Source organism: Sciurus carolinensis, chromosome 16, assembly GCF_902686445.1.
Source record: "Sciurus carolinensis chromosome 16, mSciCar1.2, whole genome shotgun sequence".
Classification (NCBI taxonomy): Eukaryota; Metazoa; Chordata; class Mammalia; order Rodentia; family Sciuridae; genus Sciurus; species Sciurus carolinensis.
Window position 1 is genome coordinate 5,533,861 of NC_062228.1, and position 27,562 is coordinate 5,561,422.

Genomic DNA, 27,562 nt, shown 5'->3' on the forward strand with positions numbered 1-27,562 from the left:
AAAATAGACCATATATTATGCCACAAAGCAGCCCTTAGGAAATGCAAAAAAATAGAGATACTGCCTTGTGTTCTATCAGATCATAATGCACTGAGAATAGAAATCAATGACAAAATAAAATACAGAAATTACTCCAACACCTAGAGACTAAATAATATGCTATTGAATGAAACATGGATAACAAAAAACATCAGGGAGGAGATAAAAAAATTCTTAGAGGTCAATGAGAATGAAGATACAACATATCAAAATCTCTGGGACACTATGAAAGCGGTACTAAGAGGAAAATTCATTGCATGGAGCACATTACAGAAAAGAATGAAAAGTCAACAACTAAATGACCTAACATTACAGCTCAAAGCCCTAGAAAAAGAAGAACAGAATAACAGCAAAAGTAGTAGAAGACAGGAAATAATTAAAATCAGAGCTGAAATCAATGAAATTGAAACAAAAGAAACAATTCAAAAAATTGACAAAACAAAAAGTTGGTTCTCTGAGAAAGTAAACAAAATAGACAAACCCTTAGCCACACTAACAAAGAGAAGGAGAGAGAAAACTCAAATTACTAAAATTCATGATGAAAAAGGAAATATCGCGACAGACACCACTGAGATACAGAACATCTTTGAAAATCTACTACTACTTTGAAAATCTGTATTCCAACAAAATAGAAACTACCGAAGACATTGACAAATTTCTAGAGACATATGCTCCTCCCAAACTGAACCAGGAGGACATACACAATTTAAACAGATCAATATCAAGCAATGAAATAGCAGAAGCCATTAAAAACCTACCATCCAAGAAAAGCCCAGGACCAGACGGATTCTCAGCCGAGTTCTACAAGACCTCCAAAGAAGAACTCATTCCAATACTTCTCAAAGTATTCCAGGAAGTAGAAAAGGACGGTACCCTACCAAACTCAATCTATGAAGCTAATATCACCCTCATACCCAAACCAGGAAAAGACACATCAAGGAAAGAAAATTTTAGACCAATATCCTTGATGAATATAGATGCAAAGATCCTTAACAAAATATTGGCAAACCGTATCCAAAAACATATTCAGAAAATTGTGCACCACGATCAAGTGGGGTTCATCCCTGGAATGCAAGGATGGTTTAATATCTGTAAATCAATAAACATAATCCATCATGTCAATAGACTTAAGGATAAGAATCATATGGTTATTTCAATTGATGCAGAAAAAGCGTTTGACAAAATCCAACACCCCTTCATGCTCAAAACACTAGAAAAAATAGGGATAGTAGGAACATACCTGAACATTGTAAAGGCGATTTATGCTAAGCCCATGGCCAACATCATTCTTAGTGGAGAAAAACTGAAACCATTCCCTTTAAAAACAGGAACAAGACAGGGATGTCCTCTTTCACCACTTCTATTCAACATTGTCCTCGAAACTCTAGCCAGAGCAATTAGGCAGACTAAAGAAATTAAAGGGATACAAATAGGAAAAGAGGAGCTTAAGCTGTCACTATTTGCTGATGACATGATTCTGTATTTAGAGGATCCAAAAAACTCCTCCAGAAAACTTCTAGACCTTATCAATGAATTCAGCAAAATAGCAGGCTATAAAATCAACACACATAAATCTAAAGCATTTTTATACGCAAGCGACGAAACAGCTGAAAGGGAAATGAGGAAAACAACCCCATTTGCAACAGCCTCAAAAAAAATAAAATACTTGAGAATCAATCTAACCAAAGAGGTAAAAGATCTACACAATGAAAACTACAAAACATTGAAGAAAGAAATTGAGGAAGACCTTAGAAGATGGAAAGATCTCCCATGTTCTTGGATAGGCAGAATTAATATTGTCAAAATGGCCATACTACCAAAAGTGCTATACAGATTCAATGCAATTCCAATTAAAATCCCAATGATGTACCTTACAGAAATAGAGCAAGCAATCATGAAATTCATCTGGAAGAATAAGAAGCCCAGAATAGCTAAAGCAATCCTTAGCAGGAAGAATGAAACAGGGGGTATCGCAATACCAGAACTTCAACTATACTATAAAGCAATAGTAACAAAAACGGCATGGTATTGGCACCAAAATAGACAGGAAGATCAATGGTACAGAATAGAGGACACCGTCACAAACCCAAATAAATACAATTTTCTAATACTGGACAAAGGGGCCAAAAATATGCAATGGAGAAAAGATAGCCTCTTCAGCAAATGGTGTTGAGAAAACTGGAAATCCATATGCAACAGAATGAAAATAAACCCCTATCTCTCACCCTGCACAAAAATCAACTCACAATGGATCAAGGACTTTGAAATCAGACCAGAGACCCTGCATCTTATAGAAGAAAAAGTAGGTCCAAATCTTCAACTTGTTGGCTTAGAATCAGACTTCCTTAACAGGACTCCCATAGCACAAGAAATAAAAGTAAGAATCAATAACTGGGATAGATTCAAACTAAATAGCTTTCTCTCAGCAAAGGAAACTATCAGCAATGCAAAGAGAGAGCCTACAGAGTGGGAGAATATCTTTGCCACTCATACATCAGATAGAGCACTAATTTCCAGAATATATAAAGAACTCAAAAAACTCTACACCAAGAACACAAATAACCCAATCAAGAAATGGGCTAAGGATATGAACAGATGCTTCACAGAAGAAGATCTACAAGCAATCAACAAACATATGAAAAAATGTTCACCATCTTTTGTAATAAGAGAAATGCAAATCAAAACTACACTAAGATTCCATCTCACCCCAATTAGAATTGCAATTATCAAGAATACAAGCAACAATAGGTGTTGGAGAGGATGTGGGGAAAAAGGTACACTCATACATTGCTGGTGGGGATGCAAATTAGTGCAGCCACTCTGGAAAGTAGTGTGGAGATTCCTTAGAAAACTTGGAATGGGGGCTGGGGTTGTGGCTCAGTGGTAGAGCGCTTGCCTCGCATGTGTAGGCACTGGGTTCAGTTCTCAGCACCACATATAAATAAATGCATAAGATAAATGTCCATCAACAACTAAAACAAATATTTAAAAAAAAAAAAAAAACTTGGAATGGACACACCATTTGACCCAGCTATCCCACTCCTCGGCCTATACCCAAAGGACTTAAAATCAGCATACTACAGAGATACAGCCACATCAATGTTCATAGCTGCTCAATTCACTATAGCCAGACTGTGTAACCAACCTAGATGTCCTTCAACTGATGAATGGATAAAGAAACTGTGGTATATATATACAATGGAATATTACTCAGCTATAAAGAATAATAAAAATATGGTATTTGCAGGCAAATGGACGAAATTGGAGAATATCATGCTAAGTGAGATAAGCCAATCTCAAAAAACCAAAGGACAAATGATCTCGCTGATAAGCGGCTGATGACGCATAATGGGGGTTGGAGAGGGGCAAGAATGGAGGAAGGAGGGACTATATAGAGGGAAAAGAGAGGTGAGAGGGGTGGGGGGGAAGGAAAAAATAACAGAATGAATCAAACATCATTACCCTATGTAAATGTATGATTACACCAATGGTATGCTGTTACTCCATGTACAAACAGAAGCAACATGTATCCCATTTGTTTACAATAAAAATAAATTTTAAAAAAAAAGAATCATTGGATTTGAAAATGGATGTGAGATGCATGCTAATGTCATGGATAACTCTCCAGGGAAATATAACCAGGAAATTTTCCATACCTTGAGAATGAGATGGATAACCAGATACGAGACATTCAGACCCCAAATAGACAAGATTTTAAAAAAAGAAACTCTCCATGACACATTATAATTAAAATGCCTAACAAAAAGAACAAGAATGGAATTTTAAAAGCCTCAAGAGAAAAAAAAAATGTCAGGTCACATTTGGAATGGTATGTTCCAAGAAAATAAACCAAAATTGCTATATCCAGCAAAGCTATCCATCAGAATTGAAGCAGTAATAGAAACTTGCCAAGATAAGCAAAAACTAAAAAGAATTCAAGACTACTAAGCCAACACTACATAAAATACATAAGAAATAAAACACACAGAATAATCAAAAATCCCAGAGCTCAAAAATGTACAAATATCAATTGAAGGGCAAATGAGAAACAGAACCATATAATAGCCAATAAAATACCTAGAAATAAATTTAACCATGGAGGTGAAAGATCTCCACAATGAAAACCATATGACACTGAAGAGAAAAGTTGAAGAAGATATAAGAAGATGAAAAGACTTCCCATGTTCATGGATAGGCTGAATTAATATTGTTTAAATGGACATTCTATCAAAAGCAGCAAACAGATTGCCTCAGGTTGGAGCAGGCACATGACCCAATGTAAGCCACAGTTGTTTTTGGAGAACTGATATGTATGATGGAGAAAAGATGGTTGGATTATTTTTTTCCGGCTACTTCAGCACATTGTCACCCCATCTTTGGAGGAAGACTGGAGTTCTTAAGGGCTGCTTTTGCTACATCACAGAAGGTAAGCAGAGAAAATAAGGGAGGAAGGGGTCAGAGGTAGGGGAAATTGTGACAACTTCATCCCAAAGCCTGGTCTCAGTCAAATGGTAAGCTAGTAAGTTCTGCCATTTTTGGCTTAAGCTAATTTGATCCTGTCACTTAAAATGAAGAGTCCCTAGGCTTAACTGATGTAATTTAAATAGAACATCTGGCATCAAACGGACTTTCATTAAACTCATTCCCTTCCTGCCACAGAAAACCAGCTGATTTTTATTTAGGTGACTTTTATTTTACAAAATCTTTGCATCAAAAATCTAATTACTTCCTTCTACTGGAAAGAGAAATGAAAGACTTTAAAATATTATTGAATTGTGTGGCAACCACAGTCTATGGGATTTATCTGAGTGTTCATTGCTCGGTGAGTTTACATGTGACAGTTTGACCAGCCAGCAGGCAGGTCTGCAGAGGGCAGTGATCAAGATCTGGATTCTGGAACCAACGTTGCCTGGGTTCAAATCCAAGCTCTGCCATTAGCCACCTGTTCTCAGAAAAGTGGCTTTATGTTTATATGACTCTGACTTTTAATCTGTAAATTAATAATAACAATGATACATGCATCAGAGGGTTGTTGTGAAATTTCAGTGAATTAATGTGTCAGAATAGTGCCTGGCACAAAGTGAGCCCTCTGTCAGGGCTTCCCGTTGTTAGCACTACTCAAGTTCCACACAATTGAACCTTGACGGCCCAAAGGCTGTGTGCTCAGGGTTCCTCGGTAGCACAAGTGGGCTTGCTCCAGCATCTCTGGGAGCACTTCCTGAGAGGATGTTAAGACTGGCCTCAACCTGAATCACCATCTGCATTTAAAACCTCAAAACCCAGTCCAAGTGATTCTTTTGAAACCAAAACTTGAAGTACGACATTAGAGTTTTGGTGAGCTTTCATGGTGATGTTCCACCTCGCAGATGAGGAGAGTGCTATGCTTTGAATACGTCCCCCAAAAGCGTGTGCTGGAAATCGAGTCCTCGGTTCAACAGTGTTGCGGGGTTGGGGCCTTGTAATGGTTAATCTGAATTGTTGGCTTGATTGGATTACAAGTTGCCAATGATTAAGAGGCCTCTGGGTGTGTCCATGAGGGTGTGTCTAGGAATGATTGGCATGTGGTACAGCAAACTGGGGTGGAGACCCTCCCTAAGCATGGGCAGCACTGCCCAATAAGATAGAATAAAAGCTGAAAGAACAAGGAAGCAGATGCAGATGCAGCTCGGCTCTTGTTGACCCAGTTCTTGATCGCTGCTCTTGATCGCTGCCTCCATCGTCTGAGGATATTGGACTCTTGCTTCTTCACTCTTCCAAAGCAGACTCTGCCAGTGATTCTCCAGGTAGTTTCCAGAAGCCATGGTCTAGGACTAGGGTAGCACTGTTGATCTTTCTTATTCTGGGGCTTCCATGACTTGGACTATGCAGCTGCTGGTTCTTCCAGCTCTCCAGCTGCAGACGGCCACTGTGGCCTATCCAGCTTCTGATTGTGTAAGCCAATCTAACAAACTCCCTTTTATAATCATACTTCCTGTCGATTCTGTTCCTGTAGAGAACCCTGACTAATGCAGGCCTAATGAGAGCTGACTAGGCCAGGAGAGTGGCGTAAACAGCCTGTCGCCATTGTCTCAGGAGGGGCTCATCACAGAAGAAGGTGGGCAGCCCCTTCTACTCTCTCCCTCTCCTTCCCTCTCCTTTTGCCCTTTACCTCCTGCCAAAGAAGGCACTTGCCAGATGCCAGCTCCTCAATCTTAGATTTTCCAACCTCTGGAACCACAAGCCAATGAATTTCTATTCATAATGAATTTCCTAGTCTCAGGTATTCTGTTTCATCAGCATAAGACAGACTTGGTCTGACACATGAAGTATGATGAGAGTACATTATATTCCATGGTGTCATCTAGAAAACAGGTTTTCAACCAAACATTCAAGATCCCTTTGCCTCCTGTATTGTGTCGAACCCTGTGAAATCACCATTAGAACTCTTACCCACAAAAATGGCCTATTTTAGGGTTCAGCCCCACAGACGTGTCATTGATGCCAAGATCCCTGATGGCATCAGAAGAAATGAACACAGGTGTCCCAGCCTCACCAGCCAAGAGCCACAGCACCTCAGGTTCATCTTCCTCCCTGATCTCATGCACCCTGTGTCCTCTGTCCCGTGGGATTCTCTAATGATGTTTCATTTTAACTTAACTGCGGAAATATGGGATCTACCCCCTGAACAGAATTTCCAGCATCCAGTACAATATGATTAACTAAAGGCACAATGTCATTCCCGAGAGTTGCAAACTAGCTCATCTCGCATTACTGAAGCACTGGGAGACACCTGCTACTGGTGAACAGAACACCCCTTATTATGAACTGGAGGTTTGTGTCCCCCAAAATTCAAATGTTGAAACCCTAGTGCCTAGTGTAGCTGTATTCAGAGATGGACCCTCTAAGGGAGTAATTAAGGTTAAATGAGATCAGGATGGGGGCGCTGATCGGATAAGGTTAGTGTCCTTTTAGGCTTTTAGGAAATATTCTCTCTCTCTCTCTCTCTCTCTCTCTCTCTCTCTCTCTCTCTCTCTCTCTCTCTCTCTCTCTCTCTCTCTCTCCACCCCTCTTCCCTACTTCCTCACACAAACAAAAGAAAGTCCATGAGAGGACAGGAAGAGGAAGCAGACATTCACAAATTAGGAAGAGAATCCTCACCGGAAACCTGCAACTTGATCTGGGGTTTCCAACCTTAAAAACTGTGAGAAAGCAGCTTTCTGATGTTGAAGCCACTGGGTCTAAGGTATCTCATTACGGCAGCCCAGGCTGACAAATACACCGGCGAACAAAAGAACCTGCTTTAACCAACCACCTATGGCCCTTCCGAAACCTGGTTGGCAGAGCTGCTGTCCTGACTTCCTGAGCAACCGCTAAGGTCACCTATTCTGCCTCTGGGAAGCACTCAGAGAATGAGTTCCCTGAGCTGTGTTCCCTGCCTGGAGAGTGAATAAATCCAAAATTCACTTTGTTGACCACATTAGCGGTCATTGTCCTTCCTTTACATTGTGGTATGTTGTTAGTACTGATTCTCAGACACACAATTCAGTATGCAATTCAGTGGCAATTGGTACATTCAGAATTGTGCGACCATCATCTCCTTCTATCCAGAGGGACCTGAAGGTACCATTTTGGAATTTACAAAAGACAAGATGCTCTCTTTCCCCAGGAATGGGCTCAAAGCTGGTCTTTGATCCCTTGGTGTGGTATGGGCCAAATTTAGTCATGTTCCCTGAAGTTCTACCAACCAAAGGTCTTGATATCATTTGAGATGTCATGGGACCTCAGAAACTCCGCAGACCCACAATAATCAGCACCTCCCTGGAATTTCCCTTTTTACAACCCAAAGCTCACCTGTGGCCACATAGGAGTTATGGAAGAGGAAAGGCTTTGCAAGTAAATAACCTACTAACACAGCAGAGGGCAGAAAACGTGCAGTCCTTCAGCACAGGCTGTAAAGAAAGGGGACCAAGGTGCTGAGCCCCTGGTGCTCATTGGAAGCCAGGACCAGCACCACATTACCTCAGGAGAACAGCAGAAGGGCTTTCAAGCAGCTTCTGCCTCCTCCAAACTCAAGTAGTCAACTCAAGCAATAAAGTTTGCTCTGTATTGCACTTTTCCAAGCTGAAGTTTACACACCAGTTCCATAATCCAAGGAGAGTTAGGTCTGCTAATTTCTATTAGGCTCGATTAGCAGAAAATTGAAATAGCATCTGGTGCTTTCCTTATAATATGACAGACTCTGGGACGTTGACAAATTGCTGAGTATTACAAAGTCTGGAGCGTTGTCACTCAAAGTGTGGGTGAGAACCAGCAGCAGCACCTGGGAATCTATAGGAAATGCAAACCCTCGGGTTCCACTCTAAACCAGTGAATCAGAAATTCTCAGGGTGGAGCCCAGAACTTTTATTGTGGTAAAATGAACACGACATAAAATTCACCACATTAATTCTCAGACACACAATTCGGTATGCAATTCAGTGGCATTTGGTACATTCAGAATTGTGCAACCATCACCCCCATCTATCTAGAAGACTTTCCCAAAAGGAAACCAGATACTTATTATTACCTATTAAGCATTCACTCCACTGGCAACTCTACTTTCTGTTTCCATGGGTGTGCCTATTCTGGAAATTTCATATAGAGGGAATCATACAGTAAGTGATCTTTTGTGCATGGCTTCTTTCACTCAGCACCATGCTTTTTTTTTTCCTATTTTTTATTTTACTTTATTTTTAATGTAAACAAATGGGATACATGATGTTTCTGTTTGTACATGGAGTAACAGCATACCATTTGTGTAATCATACATTTACATAGGGTAATGATGTTTGATTCATTCTGTTATTTTTTTCCTTCCCCCCGCCAACCCTCCCACCCCTCTTTTCCCTCTATACAGTCCCTCCTTCCTCCATTCTTGCCCCCCTCCCTCCATTCTTGCTCCCCTCCCACCCCCCATTATGTGTCATCATCCGCTTATCAGCGAGATCATTCGTCCTTTGGTTTTTGGAGATTGGCTTATCTCACTTAGCATGATATTCTCCAATTTCATCCATTTGCCTGGAAATGCCATAATTTTATTATTCTTTATAACTGAGTAATATTCCATTGTGTGTGTGTGTATATATATATGTGTATATATATATATATATATATATATATATATATATATATATATATATATCACAGTTTCTTTATCCATTCATCAATTGAAGGACATCTAGGTTGGTTCTACAGTCTGGCTATTGTGAATTGAGCAGCTATGAACATTGATGTGGCTGTATCTCTGTAGTATGCTGATTTTAAGTCCTTTGGGTATAGGCTGAGGAGTAGGATAGCTGGGTCAAATGGTGGGTCCATTCCAAGTTTTCTAAGGAATCTCCACACTGCTTTCCAGAGTGGCTGCACTAATTTGCCTCCCCACCAGCAATGTATGAGTGTACCTTTTTCCCCACATCCTCTCCAACACCTATTGTTGCTTGTATTCTTGGTAATTGCAATTCTAATTGGGGTGAGATGGAATCTTAGTGTAGTTTTGATTTGCATTTCTCCTATTACAAAAGATGGTGAACATTTTTTCATATGTTTGTTGATTGCTTGTAGATCTTCTTCTGTGAAGCATCTGTTCATATCCTTAGCTCATTTGTTGATTGGATTATTTGTGTTCTTGGTGTAGAGTTTTTTGAGTTCTTTATAGATTCTGGAGATTAGTGCTCTATCTGAAGTATGAGTGGCAAAGATATTCTCCCACTCTGTAGCCTCTCTTCACATTGCTGATAGTTTCCTTTGCTGAGAGAAAGCTATTTAGTTTGAATCTATCCCAGTTATTGATTCTTACTTTTATTTCTTGTGCTATGGGAGTCCTGTTAAGCAAGTCTGATCCTAAGCCAACAAGTTGAAGATTTGTACCTGCTTTTTCTTCTATAAGATGCAGGGTCTCTGGTCTGATTTCAAGGTCCTTGATCCATTGTGAGTTGATTTTTGTGCAGGGTGAGAGATAGGGGTTTATTTTCATTCTATTGCATATGGATTTCCAGTTTTCCCAGCACCATTTGTTGAAGAGGCTATCTTTTCTCCATTGCATATTTTTGGCCCTTTTGTCCAGTATTAGAAAATTGTATTTATTTGGGTTTGTGTCCGTGTCCTCTATTCTGTACCATTGATCTTCCTGTCTATTTTGGTGCCAATACCATGCCGTTTTTGTTACTATTGCTTTATAGTATAGTTGAAGTTCTGGTATTGCGATACCCCGTTTCATTCTTCCTGCTAAGGATTGCTTTAGCTTTTCTGGGTTTCTTATTCTTCCAGATGAATTTCATGATTGCTTGCTCTATTTCTGTAAGGTACATCATTGGGATTTTAATTGGAATTGCATTGAATCTGTATAGCACTTTTGGTAGTATGGCCATTTTGACAATATTAATTCTGCCTATCCAAGAACATGGGAGATCTTTCCATCTTCTAAGGTCTTCCTCGATTTCTTTCTTCAATGTTTTGTAGTTTTCATTGTGGAGATCTTTAACCTCTTTGGTTAGATTGATTCTCAAGTATTTTATTTTTCTTGAGGCTGTTGCAAATGGAGTTGTTTTCCTCATTTCCCTTTCAGCTGTTTCGTCGCTTGCGTATAAAAATGCTTTAGATTTATGTGTGTTGATTTTATAGCCTGCTATTTTGCTGAATTCATTAATAAGGTCTAGAAGTTTTCTGGAGGAGTTTTTTGGATCCTCTAAATACAGAATCATGTCATCAGCAAATAGTGACAGCTTAAGCTCCTCTTTTCCTATTTGTATCCCTTTAATTTCTTTAGTCTGCCTAATTGCTCTGGCTAGAGTTTCGAGGACAATGTTGAATAGAAGTGGTGAAAGAGGACATCCCTGTCTTGTTCCCATTTTTAAAGGGAATGGTTTCAGTTTTTCTCCACTAAGAATGATGTTGGCCATGGGCTTAGCATAAATCGCCTTTACAATGTTCAGGTATGTTCCTACTATCCCTATTTTTTCTAGTGTTTTGAGCATGAAGGGGTGTTGGATTTTGTCAAACGCTTTTTCTGCATCAATTGAAATAACCATATGATTCTTATCCTTAAGTCTATTGACATGATGGATTATGTTTATTGATTTACAGATATTAAACCATCCTTGCATTCCAGGGATGAACCCCACTTGATCGTGGTGCACGATTTTCTGAATATGTTTTTGGATACGGTTTGCCAATATTTTGTTAAGGATCTTTGCATCTATATTCATCAAGGATATTGGTCTAAAATTTTCTTTCCTTGATGTGTCTTTTCCTGGTTTGGGTATGAGGGTGATATTAGCTTCATAGATTGAGTTTGGTAGGGTACCGTCCTTTTCTACTTCCTGGAATACTTTGAGAAGTATTGGAATGAGTTCTTCTTTGGAGGTCTTGTAGAACTCGGCTGAGAATCCGTCTGGTTCTGGGCTTTTCTTGGATGGTAGGTTTTTAATGGCTTCTGCTATTTCATTGCTTGATATTGATCTGTTTAAATTGTGTATGTCCTCCTGGTTCAGTTTGGGAGGAGCATATGTCTCTAGAAATTTGTCAATGTCTTCGGTAGTTTCTATTTTGTTGGAATACAGATTTTCAAAGTAGCTTCTCATTATGTTCTGTATCTCAGTGGTGTCTGTCGCGATATTTCCTTTTTCATCATGAATTTTAGTAATTTGAGTTTTCTCTCTCCTTCTCTTTTTTAGTGTGGCTAAGGGTTTGTCTATTTTGTTTACTTTCTCAAAGAATCAACTTTTTGTTTTGTCAATTTTTTGAATTGTTTCTTTTGTTTCAATTTCATTGATTTCAGCTCTGATTTTAATTATTTCCTGTCTTCTACTACTTTTGCTGTTATTCTGTTCTTCTTTTTCTAGGGCTTTGAGCTGTAATGTAAGGTCATTTAGTTATTGACTTTTCATTCTTTTCTGTAATGTGCTCCATGCAATGAATTTTCCTCTTAGTACCGCTTTCATAGTGTCCCAGAGATTTTGATATGTTGTATTGTTGTTCTCATTGACCTCTAAGAATTTTTTTTTATCTCCTCCCTGATGTTTTTTGTTATCCATGTTTCATTCAATAGCATATTATTTAGTCTCCAGGTGTTGGAGTAATTTCTGTTTTTTATTTTGTCATTGATTTCTATTCTCAGTGCATTATGATCTGATAGAACACAAGGCAGTATCTCTATTTTTTTGCATTTCCTAAGGGCTGCTTTGTGGCATAACATATGCTTTTCTCTTGCGGCCTTCAAAATCCTATCTTTATTTTTGAATGTTAGGCATTTTCATTATAATGTGCCTTAGTGTGGACCTGTTGTGATTTTGTGCATTTGGTGTTCTGTAAGCCTCTTGTATTTGATTTTCCATTTCATTCTTCAGGTTTGGGAAATTTTCTGATATTATTTCATTGAATAGGTTGTTCATTCCTTTGGTTTGTATCTCTGTGCCTTCCTCCATCCCAGTAATTCTTAAATTTTGTCTTTTCATGATATCCCATAGTTCTTGGAGATTCTGTTCATGATTTCTTACCATCTTCTCTGTTTGGGCAACTTTAGTTTCAAGATTAAATATTTTGTCTTCATTGTCTGAGGTTCTGTCTTCCAAGTGGTCTAGTCTTTTGGTGATGCTTTCCATTGAGTTTTTTATTTGGTTTATTGTTTCCTTCATTTCAAGGATTTCTGTTTGGTTTTTTTGTTGTTGTTGTTGTTGTTGTTGTTTTTTTTTTTTTTTGAGAATCTCTATCTCTTTGTTGAAATGATCTTTTGCTTCCTGCAGGTGCTCTTTCAGCTTATTGGTATTATCATTCATTGCTTGCATTTGCTCTCTTATCTCATCCTTTGCTTTGTGAATCATCTTAATCATGTATAATCTGAAGTCCTTTTCTGACATTTCTTCTAACATACTGTCATTGGATTCTATTAATATAGAATCTAGATTTGTTTGGATCATTTTCTTCCCTTGTTTTTTCATGTTGTTCATGTATCTTCCCCTCTAGTAGTGCAGATCTGGGGTATTGCAGATTTCCCCCTATAGACTTATAGTGGCCCTATAGGTTTCCAAAACCCTTTCTTTAAGGGGATATCAATATTAGCAGTGCCCAATTCAGACACTATGCAATCCTAGACCAAATAGCCCCAATGAGGACAATAACAAATTGTCATAACAAACAGAATGAGTTCAAATATTATCTTCAGTAAAACAAACAGATTTGCAATAACGTCTGCAGTTTCAAATGGAGGACAAAGAGGATGCAGAGGGATGTAGAATGTGGCTGTTAATGGGATAAGAAAAGATTATACAGAAGTTCTAGATAATAGAAAGGGTGAGAGTACAATCAAAGAAATTGGATATTAGCATGCAAAAAAGGGAGAAAGAGACTCTGAGGCAACAGGTAAACAAAAGGAAAAGAGAGCAAGAAAAGTAAAGAAATAAAAACTTAAATGTTTTCAATAAGGAGAAAAATAAAAATCTACAGTATAACAGTCATATAGTAATGAAACCTCCCAGTGTTCAGTAACCCTTCTTGTGCATCTGTTTTCTACTCTCTTGGGTATATGCCTAGGAGTTGAACTGCTGGGCCACATGGTCATCCTGTGTACCTTATTGAAGAATTGTCCAAGGTTTCCACAGCAGCTGCACATTTTCTCTTCCCACCAGCAGCGCCTGAGCTTCCAGTTTCTGCACATTTGCTAACCTGTATTGCTTTCTGTTTTGTTTAGTATAGTTATCTTAATGGGCACATTAGCTTTCTAATGTGGCTTTGAATTCCAGAAATTGTGTTTTTAGAAGCCCTCCTGGTGATTTTCACGCAGCTGAAACTTGAAGGAGTGGTCCCCGGATGAGTAGCATTAATATCACTCAGACACCAGCATAGAAGTGCAGAGTCTTGGGCTCCACCTGGGACAATTCAGTCGGATTCTACATTTCCACAGGTTGAGTCTCTCAAACAATGGTAAGTTTGAGAAGCACTGATGGAGGAGCTAGCCCTGAGCTGCCAGACCTTCCTAGACATCACGTACACAGAGCAGAGTAGGGTTTTATTCTCATGCCCCTGCTTGTCTGCTATGGTCTTCTCTGACGGCCTGGAAAAGTGAGAACATAGAAGTTGGGGCAAAACGGAGAGACCCAGTTTCGAAGCCTGACTCCATCACCTGCCAGCTTAGGAATCTGGGCTAAAGTTCCCATCTAATAAATCAGTCTCCGCATCCGCAGTGTTAGAAGTACATGATTGTAGACATGGAAACACTTAACGCCCAGCAAAGACAGCATAGAGACGTCTACTCAGCCTCCCTCTGCCCATTGCCCACCATCCCAACGGCCCTGGACCATCGGGGGGAGGTAAACCTCAGTCTTGGCGTCCTCATTGAGGAAGCAGCTGGGGGTCTGGCTGACTGATTTGCCTAACAATTCCCTTGAGGCAGCAAGCTTGCAAGAAGTCTAGGAAAGACCCCATGGTCAATTCTAGGCTGAGTCGAGTGAAACCTTGAATGCTACTTGAACGTGTGCACTTGTAAGGATCTCTGAGACTGCTTAGTTTGGTGTAAGGTGATTTTAATCAGCTCGTGGTGGGCAATGATCACTGTAACTGACAGAGAGGTCCCTTGTACTGGAGAACTATTATTGGATGTGGTTTGTCCCCCAGAGGTCCATGTGCTAGAAGCTTGGTCCCCGACATGTGGGTGTTAAGGCGGTAGAACCTGATGAGCTTGGCCTAGTGGAAGGTAGTTAGGTAATGGGGCTCCGTCCTCACGAATGGGTTGGTGGTACCCCACAGGAGTCGGTTGGGTCTCGGGACTGGCTTAGTCCCTCCAAGTGTGGGTTGCTATAGAACAAGTTTGCCCTCTAGGATCAATCTTGCTTGTATGCCTGTTATGCACGTGGCCATTTCCCTTTCTGCTCTGCTGTGTTGTGAGGCAGCCAAGGGTGCCCCTTGCCAAACACTGGCACCATGCTGTTTGGACCTTTCAGCCACCAAAATTCTGAGCCACATAAACTCTTCTTATAAACTCTTCTCATAAACCTTAGCCTTAGGTTCTGTGTCACAGCCACTGCGATGGACTGAGATGTGTACTTCATGTCAGTCACTGTGCACAGCCCCTAGAGCCTGCGATGCATTTAAACCAACAGCTGAGACCATTGTTTCACAACTGGGGTGGGTTTCACCCCCCAGTGGTCATGCGGCAACAGTTGAAGAATTGTCACAATGGGGGAGGGGAAGTGGTGCTAGGATCTAGTGGGTGAAGGGCATGGGCACAGCCAAACACCACCCCCATTACAGGCCAACGCCCCACAGAGAGAATTCTCCTTCTCCCCAAAATGTTAAGCGCGCACAGGCTGAGAAACACTGCCCCGGATGCCCTAGATGCCCCTCACCCTTGAAATTTGCTCCCAGGTGCTGTATCACCCCCACTCGAAAGATGGTAAGTAGAGGCAGAACAAGAGAGGACCTGCCCAGGTCAGCCAGCTGAGTCAGCAGAGCAAGATGCAAATCAGGACCAGTTCGAAATCCCTGCAGCCAAGCCTCTTGCGAAGAGTTTGCCTTCTTGAAGCACAGTGTTCAGCTGCGTAGGAGTGTTTACTCCTGTTTCCCAAGAAGAACCCAGCCAGAAAAAGCTCTTAGGCCTCAGGAACAGAAGGTTATCCGACGGCCTAGCCAGGATTAGGGTTAAAGAGCTACACTCCTGGCGTGGGAGAGACAATGACTATGTTACCACAGGGACAAAGTCTCCCGAGGCAGGCATGGTCCAATCCAGAAGTAGGGGCCTGTTGGGGTTGTCCACCCCTCATGTGAGGAACCAGCTAAGAACTAATGTAGATTATTTTATTTAAGCCTCAGAACACCTCTGTGTGGTCAGCATTCTTGTTTCCTCCATGGCATGGGGAGAAAAATGAGAGCTTAAAAAGGCCACAGGACTATGGGTTCTGCAAGCGCCACCCAACTAGAAGGTGGAGTGGAGCACCCTGCCTTCCAGGGCCAAACCCGACAGGAAGGAAGCGACTGAGAACCCGCTAAGGAATCCTCCCTGGACTGAGGCCCTGTGCAGAGGGAGAGGCCCAGAGAGGGAAGGGCTGGCAGGGAGGAGGAATGAAAGGTGAAGAGGGGTAGGGGCAACGAAAGGAGAGGGAGGCGTGGGAAGTTCACCCGGACGACCTCCGTTTGCCCCCCATGTGCTGGTGAGATCCGGACAGGAGGTGAACACGGCAGGCAGATAAACTCTGACCGGCAAACAACCACTTGCAGCAGCCATCCTTTCTCCTACTCTGCACCCTCTGGCCTTCTTAGGAAGGCAGAGCCCGTGGGGGTGTTTGCTTATTGAGCAGCTGAGAGTAGGTGGATTATTCATGCCAGGCATGGGAGGGGTTGGAGAAAGAGCTGGAAGGAGGAAAAGGAAAGGGACCCTCAAATCTGGGAGCAAGGAAGGACAGGAAAGGGGAGGTGACCAAAGGTGAGGTGGCCAACATCTGAAGACCACAGGGCATTTGCAACAAAATGTGCTTTGTGCTCTGGGGGTTTAATGTTCACTGACTGCATCTTCACAGGGAGTCTTTAAAATAAAATCTTATTTCATTTTGGCTTTGCCTTTGGGAAGTGCAATAAACAGCTGGGTGTTAATTCAACATGGTGTGAAACCTCCCCAGAAGTGCTGGGAGTCTCTTGTTGGGTTCCTCATCCATGAGGGTGTTAGGGACTGCATTGGGGCCCCGCCTCCTCCTAGACACATCCGCATGTTGAGCCCTGACCCTTAGTGTCTCCGAGTGTGACTGTATTTGGAGATAGGACCTTTCTAGAGGTGACTAAGGTTAAACAGGATCCCGGTTAAGTAGGGCTGGCATCCTTTCAAGGAGAGGAAGAGACACCTGGGATGCAAACACACAGACAGGATGCCTGCGTGAGGATGCACCAAGCAGGTGGCCATCCGCAAGCCAGCAAGAGAGCCCTCAGGAGAAACCCTTATCTTGGCCTTCAGTTTTCAGTACTCGGAGAAAGGAAATGTCTGTTGCTCCCATACCTGCGTTTTCTCCTGGAAGCCCTCGCAGACTAACACTGGGGGAACTGTGAGCATCACTTTTAAGAGCTTTATTTCTGGTTTCTCACGAACGCCCTTCCCTGCTGGGTACACAATCCTCCCCATCTCTGCTGATCTCCCGATATCTTGGGCAATGTCTGAGTCCTGCAAACATGCTCATTTCTAGAGTTTCTCTGGGGCAGGGATTCAAAGGAAGGAAGTGATGAAGGAAGACTTGGTACACTTTAGGGACACACAGGGAGGAACAAAACCAGAAAGACTCCCAGCTCTGAACCATGAAAAACCAAAAAGGCAGAGGGGAGCCTGGACAGCAGGCTCCAGAGACTGAGAGCAAGACCTGCTTCAGCCATGCCGACTTGGTGCAGAGCCCAAGAAAACGGAATGGTAAGGTTGGGCGGCAAGAATTTGCACAACCAGTGAGTGAGAATAGACGTGAGATGTGTGATTTACTCTAACACTCAAGGTCACCACTGGAAAGGAATATAAGAAGTCAGAGAAAGACGTTCTGGCCTGAAAAGAGCGTTGGAGCCAAGCTGGAGACCCCTGAAGGGCGACCTCCTCACCAAAGCCCTCCACTCACCATCTTCCATTTCCCTCCCACTCTCACGTCTGCATTTCTTTCTTTATTAATTGAGCTGCTACGACCAGACTCTGGGCCCACAACACCTATTCTGTGTGTTGGAGATAACTAACGTGAAATTCGAATGAGTGAGCTGCTCACAGTGGAGAACAAAGAGAAAAGAGAAAAACATCCTTGTCAATGTGCTGAGAAGGCCATGATCAATCATCTCAGTAAATATTTGTTCAACGAGTGAGGCAAGGTGTACGTGAGACTTTGCCAGAAGTGCCAGTCTGTACCAGAGAGCTGTGAGGGGTGAGGCTTCCGCAGAGGTCAAACACATGAAGGCTAAGTTCTGCAGAAAGTCAAGGGTAAAATGTTGGGGGGGTGTCCCCATCAGAATTCATTTGTTTCAGCCAAGTAACAAGAAATTGGAAAAACTTAGGAGTTGTCACATAAGTAAAAATACAACACTGGTTGCTCCTACCTGCCTGGAATCTTTCTCTCTCTCCACGCTCCCCATCTTTCCTTCCCTCCCCCTCTCCTTTCTAGTGCCTCTGGCCAACTAATGACATTAACCAAAGACACACACTGCAGTGAGATGCAAGGAAGTGACTGAGTTGGAAACCAGGAAGCAGAATGTGATGAACAGCAACGGTTATCTAGGAAACACAAAAGCCCTACTAAAAAGAAATTCTTCTAGAACCTTTGTTTATATTGCAAAATATGTGACCACTCCCCCCAAACCATACAAAGGAATAACCCCGGCAGGCAGGGTCCTGGAGAGCAGAGCCCGCCCTTTGACTTCCCTGTCACCCACCTGGTGACTGGAGAGACAGCCTGTGGGTGCTCGCTAAAGCAGAGGAAGAATCTGAGGGGTCCATTTGAAAATGTCTGTTCCAGAAGGAAAAGTTTAACATCCCAGGCATGGGTGTTGTTTATGGAAAGGGAGAAGACAAAGCCCCTGAATGACTGAGAAAGTCATCAAATGCTGCATCCTGACCCAGCTGTGCTGGGCTGCATGACACCGGATGATCATCTGTTCAGCAATGGTGGGCAGAAATGGGACACTGACAAGGCCATCAGAGGGAAGGATTCACTAGCAGCTTGCAGGGGGCAGCAGGGTGCTGGGTGCACAGAGGGTTGGAAACAGGCTTACTGCCACACCAGCATCACCTGTGATGTGGATTTCCTGTCCCGGTCTGGGAAGCCTGTGTGTTGATGATTCTTAAGAAATCTAAAATCCCCAGTAATGAATAGATGAGTTAAAAAGTGGATAAGAGTTTGTGCATGAAAGGATTTGAAAGGAAAGAGCTCATTGTTGTAAGATCGACTGAGGATATTCAAGCTGACTAATCCCGACCCAGCCCTGTCCATGCCTGCCCTGCTTGCGACAGGCATCCATGGCTGTGGGTGCAAGGCTGACTCACCTCCCAAGCTGCTGATATTCACCAGCCTCCCCTTGGATTTCCTGAGAAGGGGCAAAAACGTCTTGGTGACTTCCACGGCTCCAAAGAAGTTCACGGCCATGCATGCTTTGTAGTCGGCCATGGGAATGAGCTCCCCGTCCATAGGGAAGCAAAGGATCCCAGCATTGTTGATCACGGCCCATAGTCCTGGGGGCAGAAAGGGGCGGCTGTGAAGATGGGCAGGACTAGAGGGTGTGGGGTTATAACACTTCAGCCCCTGGAGACCCACAATCCCTTTGAGATTCAGGATCCAGGCTGATCATAAGTTCTCCAACAGTCTCCACAAGTACCTAAAACCACCTACCATGGGGCATTGTGTGCAGAATGTTTGCAAAATATCAAAAAATGGCCTTTTGGAGGTCTTTCCTTTTGCCTTGAAGTCCTTGCCTGTACCCAGGAAGCTGACTATTTCTTGAATATGGGAAGGGGCACAACAAGCAAAGGATAAGCTTTGCCTGGCTTTGAAGTTCAAGAACTTCCTCCATTTCCCCCTGAACAGTTTGAACCCAATCTGACCTGCTGGATCAGAAACTTTCGGTCAGAAATTGTTGCTGAGCTCAACCTCTGTGACCCAACTTGCCCTCCATGATCCTGAGGCCTAACAGGGGCGAGGACCCGTGGCTAGGAGCCAAACGGGGCTCAGGCTAGGAAGGACAGCACCAGCCCTAACGGTGCCTGTCTGATGGCAACACGGAGGTGGTGCCAGCCAAACTAGGCCTCTCAGCAGGGACCAGAGTAAAGCCTGGACCAGTCATTTCAGAGCTACCCAGGGGAATGTGATGCAGCTCAAAAGGGCCCCGTATTGCTCTTGCCGCGTGGCGGAAAGTTGGCTCTAAGCAGAAACCGAGTTGTAGAAAATAAAATTGCATCTCTTGCCCACCAACCTGACCGGAATTTACACACGTTGGTGACGGTGAGCACTAAGGAGGTGGTGCCTGGCACGTAGGGAAAGCGCCACAGCTATGAGGTGACAAGGAGAGAGGACGTCACCGTTGTAGCAAGTGCTGGTCTCAGCCTGAACAGCCCGAGGCACCCCTCTGGCCAGTCCACACTGAGCTTGATAATGTCCTCGAATAGACACGGGCAGAGGTCAGAAAGTAAGCATTTCATCTCTGCGGGCCTGCCGCCTCACCTCCACCGTCACAGCAGGAACAAGCGCAGCCACGGATGGAGTGAGCAGGAGCAGCTCCGCTCTGGTGAGCTTATTTATGGACATTGACATCAAATACCATATACTTTCCATGTGTCTTCTTCTGATTTATTTGCTTAAAAAAGGTAGAAGCCATTCTTAGCTCATAGGCCTTACAAAAGCAGGTGTCAGACCTAGATAGCCTTCTTTAAGTAATGAAATCAAAGAGGTAGAGAACAGATTAACCATGGCCAGAGGTTAGGAATGAAATATACAGCAGGTTGTTGTGAACTACTGTGTGCCACAACACCAGAACTTTCTTCTTCTGTCTACCTGGGTTTTGGTACCTGTTAACCTGCCATAGAATTCTCAGCTGGCCAATAAACCCATTATACCTGTGGAACTTAGTAACAGTTTAACCATAATTAATATTAGTTGACAATTAGCAGTCTGTTAATGCTGAATTAATGACATGTTTTATAGGAACATGGCACAAGCTGGTCTGTCTCTAGGTCCCTGGTGGCTCTTTGACAAATAAACTTGGTCACAGTAAAGCCCTGTCTCTTTGACTTGGGATATGGAAGTTAGAGAGACCCCAGAAGAGATGGAAGGTATCCTGGCCATCCTGTCCCAGAGGAGGGGTGCTGGTCAAAAACAGCAGGGACTCAACCATGGAAACTAGTCCCCACATCCCTTTGTGCCTGGACACTGGGCTTTCCACACTGGGCTTTCCAGCACTGTCCTTCTGGGTCTCACAAAAGGGTTCTGAATTGAACGTATCCTTAAATAAGATGCCATAGAGTCAGACTCATGAGAAGGACGAGCCCAACCTTATGAGATAGCAAGACCCCAGGCCAGGAAAACTGCCTCTCTGCAAAATGATTGCCTGGGCCTATGCCTGCTGAAAATCAATCCCTAATGACCAACAACTCATTTTTTTCTCTTTTCATTTCATGAATTGGATGTTTACTAGAGCTTTACTGCTAGGACTGTGGAGTGAGTGGAAATACAAGCCTTTTACTAAGCCCGTGCCTTGTGCCAGGGACCCTTCTAAGTGTTCTCTATATAATAGTTAATCCCTCGAGTACAAAATAAGGCAGCCGCCACTATCTCTTTGTTCTAGGAAGGCTCACTGAAAAGAGGTTGTAAACAGGAAGTGCCAGAGATCTCCATGGAAAACCTCCAAATGAAGTCAATGCAGGCGAGAGCAGAACTAAGAAATAGATATGGATCCTAAGGACATTGCTCAAGTCCTAGAACCAGCCAGGCCTGAAATCAACAAGTCTTTTCAATTATATAAGCAACATACACATCTTACAACGCCATCCATCTTTCTTTTTGCTTTAGTAATTTTGAATTAGGTTGTGTCGCTTGTAACTGAAAGAATCCCGACACATGTGTTTCTTGTTCCCAGGGAACATCTGGGTGGGGCGCGGGAGATGGGCAGATATTTACAATAGTGCAGTACAACAGGGGCAGGCAAGACACAGTGAATGAGCGTCTAGAAGAAGTGAACACAGTGAGCTGAATTACCAGGAAGGTCATGCAAGAGGTGTCGTGTGCGCTGGCCTCCTGTGGGAGCAGAGCCTGCCACAAAGCCACTGTTGAACGGAGGCCGCGAACGGTCTCAGAGAAAGAGAGTGGAGGTGAGGTGCAGAGGCTGGGCATGCAGAGGTGGGGCACACACATTCTGTTCTGGAAACTCTTCAGAATTTATTACACGGACAAGCAGGTATTGCAGATTAAGGATTTGGCGGGGGCCCTTATCCTGAAAGTCCTTTTAATGAAGGTGTTTCAATTCCATTTGGCCAACCAGTGAACCACCGAGAAGGCAAATCCCAGACCCCTCCTGGCTTGTGGGAGGAACTGAGCATGTGGAGGCTCTTTATGTGAAGGGGTTTTTAGGAGCATATTCGTTGTGAAGATTGCTTTCTATTTGGAAAGTGGCGGGGAAGGAAAGGTAGGCTGCAGGGAGGTCCCTGGGGTACTCAGGCAGAGATGATGGGGGCCAGCAATAAGCTGCAGCTTCTAGGAGGTGGAATTGATAAGGGGTCAATAGGACACAAGATCGAATGGGTGGGGTTGTGGCTCAGTGGTACAGCGCTTGCCTAGCATGTCTGAGACACTGGGTTCCATCCTCAGTACCGCATATAAATAAATAAAATAAATGGTCCATCCAAACCCAAAAAAACAATTTTTTTAATAAAAAAAATTTTTAAGTTGCAAGACCAAGGGTAAGCTGGAGGTCACAGTGACCCCTAGCTAATGACTTCAATGGTTGATTAGGTGCTGGTGCCAGGATCTGAGCCTCGACACACAGGAAGGCACAATGATTTGCCAACTGGCATCAAGGGAAAAAGACAACCAGGTCAGTTTTTGACAAGTTGAAGTTGAAGCTTTGAGATAAATGGAAGGTCTGGTGGACAGTTTTCCGTGTGCGTGGATCTGACTGTGGAGAAGAGCAAAGGCAGCCACACAGCTCTGGGAGCCAGTGGCATTAACCCGTGTTCCTCCACCCTCACCTGGCACCTGCCTTGTCCAGGAGCCTTAAAAACCACCGACATTGGAGGCACTACCCTCAGGACACTGGTGATTTAACTGGATTTTAGGGTGGGAAAAGCTGGGCAGGACAGACCCCAAGACTGTGGGAGCTACGATGTCACATGGAGCAAGAGCTGGGAAGGAGCCCGCACCTGGTTCATTCTCTGCTGTCGCCATCTCAGATTCTTAATCATTTCTGAAACCAGGGCCCTGCATTTCCATTTTGCAGTGGGTCCTGCAGGTTAAGTATCTCATCCTGGACCCAAGACTGGGTATTTTCAAACGCTCCCTGGGGGGTTCCAACGTGAGGGGGAGGCCTGGGGGTGGAGTCTCAGAAGCACTTGCGCTTGCTGGGGAGAAGAGGAAGACACTCATCCTGGAGAAGCAGAAAGGGCTGGAGAGCTGCAAGGGAAAAGTGGGCCTGGGACCCCAAAGTCAAGGAGGAAAGCGAGATCTCCCCCTCTACACACCAGAGAGGAGTTCAGAGGCTGGACTTTGGGTTGACACGGGTGCGCTGTGCCAGGGCCGTTGGAGAGGCAGGGCAAGAGTCAACAAGCATTGGGCCATGGAGTAAGAAGCGAGGCGACAGGTTCCAGAGAGCGAGCCATGAAGGGAAGAAAAAGGAAGAGCAGAGGGTGAAGGGGGGCAATGAGGCGCCGTGTCCTCGGCTAAGCTGGGCAACCTGAGGCATTTACTATTGCCGGGCGGAAGGCAGTGACGAGGAGGTGGGCAGCAGAGAGGGACCGAGAGGACCTCAGAGGGAGGGGCAGCGAGTTCTGCAAGTGCCCCGAGCACAGGGCCTGTGCCTGCGGCATTCATGATGTCCTGGTGTGGCACATGATCGGGCTCAGTGCAGATGTTCTCAGGCCGCTCAGTGGCCAGGGTGGAACCGAGGATGTGATGGTCAGAGGCCAGAAAGAGAGCCGGGTGTCGGTGAGGTGGGCACGGGAGGTAGAGGGAGCAGGTAGTTAGACAGTACCTTTGTCCTGCACCTTTTCTACGACTTTGCTGTAAGCATCTTTTATCTGCTGCTGGTTGGTGACATCCATCTGGAGCACAGAAAGGCGCTTGGAGCAGGATCTTCGCAATTCCTCTGCTCCCGAACCGTTTTCATCCAAAACCCCAGCAAATACTGTGAAGCCCAGTTTGTCCAGATGCTTGGCCAAACCATGACCGAACCCAGAGTCACTCCCTGCAAAGGGCCAAAGCAAAACAGAATGAGCACCAACCAAAGTGACAAGAGAAATGACACATCAAGGAAAGCCTCACGTGCTGTTCATGGATGACATGCTTTCTGGAGAGAGGAGGTCCCGGGAAGTTTGCTCAGTAGGGCAACAGGTGGAAAAATCAGGGCAGATGACTTCCCCATATAACAAAAGGGAGATCATGTAGAACCGGGTGGAGAAGACAGACGTAGGTACAATGAGTAGTCTGGTGTAGTTGTGGTGCAGGATTGGCTGGTGGCCAAAAAGAAAGTACAGAGAAAACCAAACAACAACATGATGTAATGTTTTCCATTTTTGCTACAAGAAAGTACTTATTTTTCTTGTGTGATTCAGATTTTTCAACAGTCACGCTGAAAAGAATGGAGATCAGTTTTCCCTGAAAGGGTAGAGGCGGATGTGCGAGAGCAGCCAGAATGCCTGAGAGACAGAGCAGCCCGGGCAGAAGGCCGTAAGCATAATATAAGACGTCAAAGACGCGTCAGGTCTCCCGGAGGCTGAGATGAGAGTTTGCCAGGTCCGGTTTGGGAGATATTACAGGCCCCAGAAAAAATATCTCCCACCCACAGGTACAAGATATAGGTCTATAAAATTTTAAAGTTGAAGACAGCATTGACATGAGATCCCTGAGCAACAGCATAACAAACATGAACAGTGAGAAAAAAATTTACATCAGCTATGTCATGTGACCCTTCCTGTAAGCCTTGAGGGGTCGCTCTTTTGGGTACTCGGGGACTATAGTCAGGCATTCCCCCAGAATTGCCTCCCCACACCTGTGGCCTACGGGATATGAATTAACCTGAAAATAACTTGGAGTCAGATTGTAGTGAAAGCCAGGATTGTAGCCAGGCCACGCTCCGCCAGGGAAGCCATGTGTTCCCGGGATGGCCCCTCCCACTCCGAGCTGCTTTGCACCGTATGCCTCAGCTGCATCCTTGGCACCACTGGACATATGGAGGCTCCTGGTTCCCCTCAAAGTAGTCTGTGATCTCGGGACACCAGCATGTTCCCTCTGCACCAAGAGAACTGTTCTGGTCACTGAGATGGCCGGGGCTCAGCTCTGTGCAGCAGGGAAACCTCAGTCACTACACCTGCTGACCTCTGCTCCTCTGCCCTCTTGGGCTGCGAACCACAAAGGAGTACCAGCTGTCACCTGCACCCAGCCCTGGCTTCTGTCATCTGCTGCCCACATTCTGGAGAGGAGCATAAATTCTGCACGTCCCACTCGTCTGGCCTTTGTGCCCCACACACTTGAGTGAGTTCAGTGCCTGTGTGTGTGTGCCAGAGCCTCTCCTACCCCACAGGGATCCTCGGTCTCACAAGGGTCCTGTGTAACTCCACCCCTGGATGAGGGTCGACCGAGCCAGGGCCAACCAACTGTCCCCACTCAGCACTGCAGAACTGTGACTCAAATGTGCTCCCACTAAAACTCAAGGTCAATGTGATGGTGGTAAGAGGTAACCTTAGTGGGTCATGAGGGCATCTCCTCTCGTGAGTAGGATTAGGTTCCTGGATCAAAGGTCTTGAGAGGGAGCTCATCCTGCCTTCTGCCCCGTGAGGAAACAGCAAGAAGATCCCACCAGACCCCAGATGCCAGTACCATGCCCTGGGGCCCAGCCTCCAGGACTATGAGGACTAAATTCCTGTTCTTTATACATTGCCCAGTCTGTGGTGTCCTCTTACAGCAGCACAAGCAGACTAAGGCAGCCCAGGAGGACAGGAGTCTCCCAAGCTGGCTGGGCGGTGATGACCGTCTTCCGTTGTGCCCACGCATGAGCCATTGCTGTGTTTCTCTGAAAAGTGATAAGAGGCAGAGCCACAAATAGAGTCTCAAGTCCTGCAGCATCCACAGAAATAGGAGAGCAGACTTCCTGGCTCATGACAGCACCGGCTTTGGGTGGACCTCAGGTGACCTCCATCACACGCAGGCCTAGAGACACCCCACATCCTGATTACAAACCCCCTTCTTTCTCAAATTAGTTTCAGTGTCTTGCCTGAACCCCACCTTTTCTCCTGATTATAGGCTCTAATGCTTGTTACTGCCTCTTGGAAAGCAGTCTGGCAGTTCCTCGGTGACTCCACGCCTCCATGTTCACGGTGCCCGTAGCTACGCTCTTCACAAGAGCCCAGAAGAGGAAAGTAAGCAAAGGCCCAGCGCCCAGGGAATGCATTAACAGAATGTGGTCTTTGCATATGATGGACTACTAGGGATGGACCAAAAGGAGTGATACAGGCTACAACACAAAGGAATCTGGAACCAAGAATCCAGGGGGCAGGGACAAGAGCAAGGAGCAGCTGTTTTCACCTTGACCCACTTTCTCTGAGTACAAAGTGACCTTGCAGGTGGTGTCCAAGGCAGTGCCTCTGACCAGCTTCATGAGTCTGGCATCTTAGGAGAGTTCCTAGGGCGAGCCTGGCACAGAGCAGGTACTAGATACAAACCGAGTGAAAATCACAATAAACTCGACTTGAGTCCTTTGACTCCCGAGAAGAGCGAGGGTTAAGAAATCCTCCACCCCCATGTTCTGGGAAGGACTCAGGACTCGCCATGAAGAACCTCCTCTCCCTGCAGGATTTAGATAAGACTCAGAGTGCCCTTGTTCTAGACCCAGAGCTGCCAAATTCCTCCTCTGCCACGTAGTAAGAGATTAACTGAGCTGCTCATTCCCACTGATCAACTGCAGCAAAATATGTTAACCTAAGGATTCTCTCCTCCCGCCAGGTCCTGGCCCACCTCAGCCTGAGCCAGAAGGCCCACCCCTTTCTCACGGCCCCTCCTGATCTTGCAGCTTTGGTTATCTGGACTTCCAGTGCCCAGTTCTTTCTGGCCTTGTTTATTCCTCTCTATAAAAGCAAGCTCCTTTTGCCTAATCCTTGAGATGCTTTGCAGATCACAGGGTCAGAGCACGGCCCCACTGCCTCCCCCAACCCCACAGGCTCCTGCAGTAATGCTCGGGCATTAAAGTTTCTCGTAACTACCATGGTTTGTTTTGATCTGGAGAATGAACTGAGCCAGAGTTTACAAGAGACCATCTGCTTGTGCTCAGCTGTGAGGTCACGTGACAGAGGCCTGAGTGCAAGCAGACCCCATATTCCTGCTGGTGCCATCCTATGTCCCTGCCTGAGCTTCTTTATTCACAAAACAGTTTTAATAACAGAATCTGCATCATTAATGTCTGTGAAGTGCCTAATGGCACCTACAGAGTGATTGTAGGTTTGTTTTTAAAAATAAAACTGTCATCCTTCCTGGCTTTCAGGAAGACATAGACAATGTTAGCAGATGGAGAGTTCGCCTCCCTAATGGTCGGCTAGGTGTCCCAGTTAAGAATCAGACGGCCTGGCTGCCTCTGCACCTTGGGAGAGGACATGGAACCCTGTGGAGCCTCCCCTTTTTGGAGGGAAAGGGGTGTTCTAGCAGCGTCCCCACCTAGGCCGACTTAGGAAGTCAGGAGGCAGAGGGTTTCACACAAGGCCTAGTGCCAGCCTGCTGGCTCTAACCAAGTCGTTTCTGATGTGCAGGGTTGGAGATCAGGCTGTGCTGACGGGGGCAACCCTGAAGCTGTGCTGGGGTCAGGGGGAGCCACTCTCCAT

General features: G+C 44.7%; 1 protein-coding gene across 1 annotated transcript in view; it reads right to left on the reverse strand.

Annotated features, from left to right (window-relative positions):
• Window positions 1-27,562, reverse strand: part of Hsd17b2 (hydroxysteroid 17-beta dehydrogenase 2) — a 79,825-nt gene that overhangs the window by 14,525 nt on the left and 37,738 nt on the right. The window contains exons 2-3 of the mRNA XM_047528968.1: window positions 23,728-23,940; window positions 19,040-19,225 (exon numbers count right to left, since the gene is read on the reverse strand). Of these exons, the coding sequence (XP_047384924.1) occupies window positions 19,040-19,225; window positions 23,728-23,940 (399 nt within the window). The remainder of the gene's footprint in view (window positions 1-19,039; window positions 19,226-23,727; window positions 23,941-27,562) is intronic.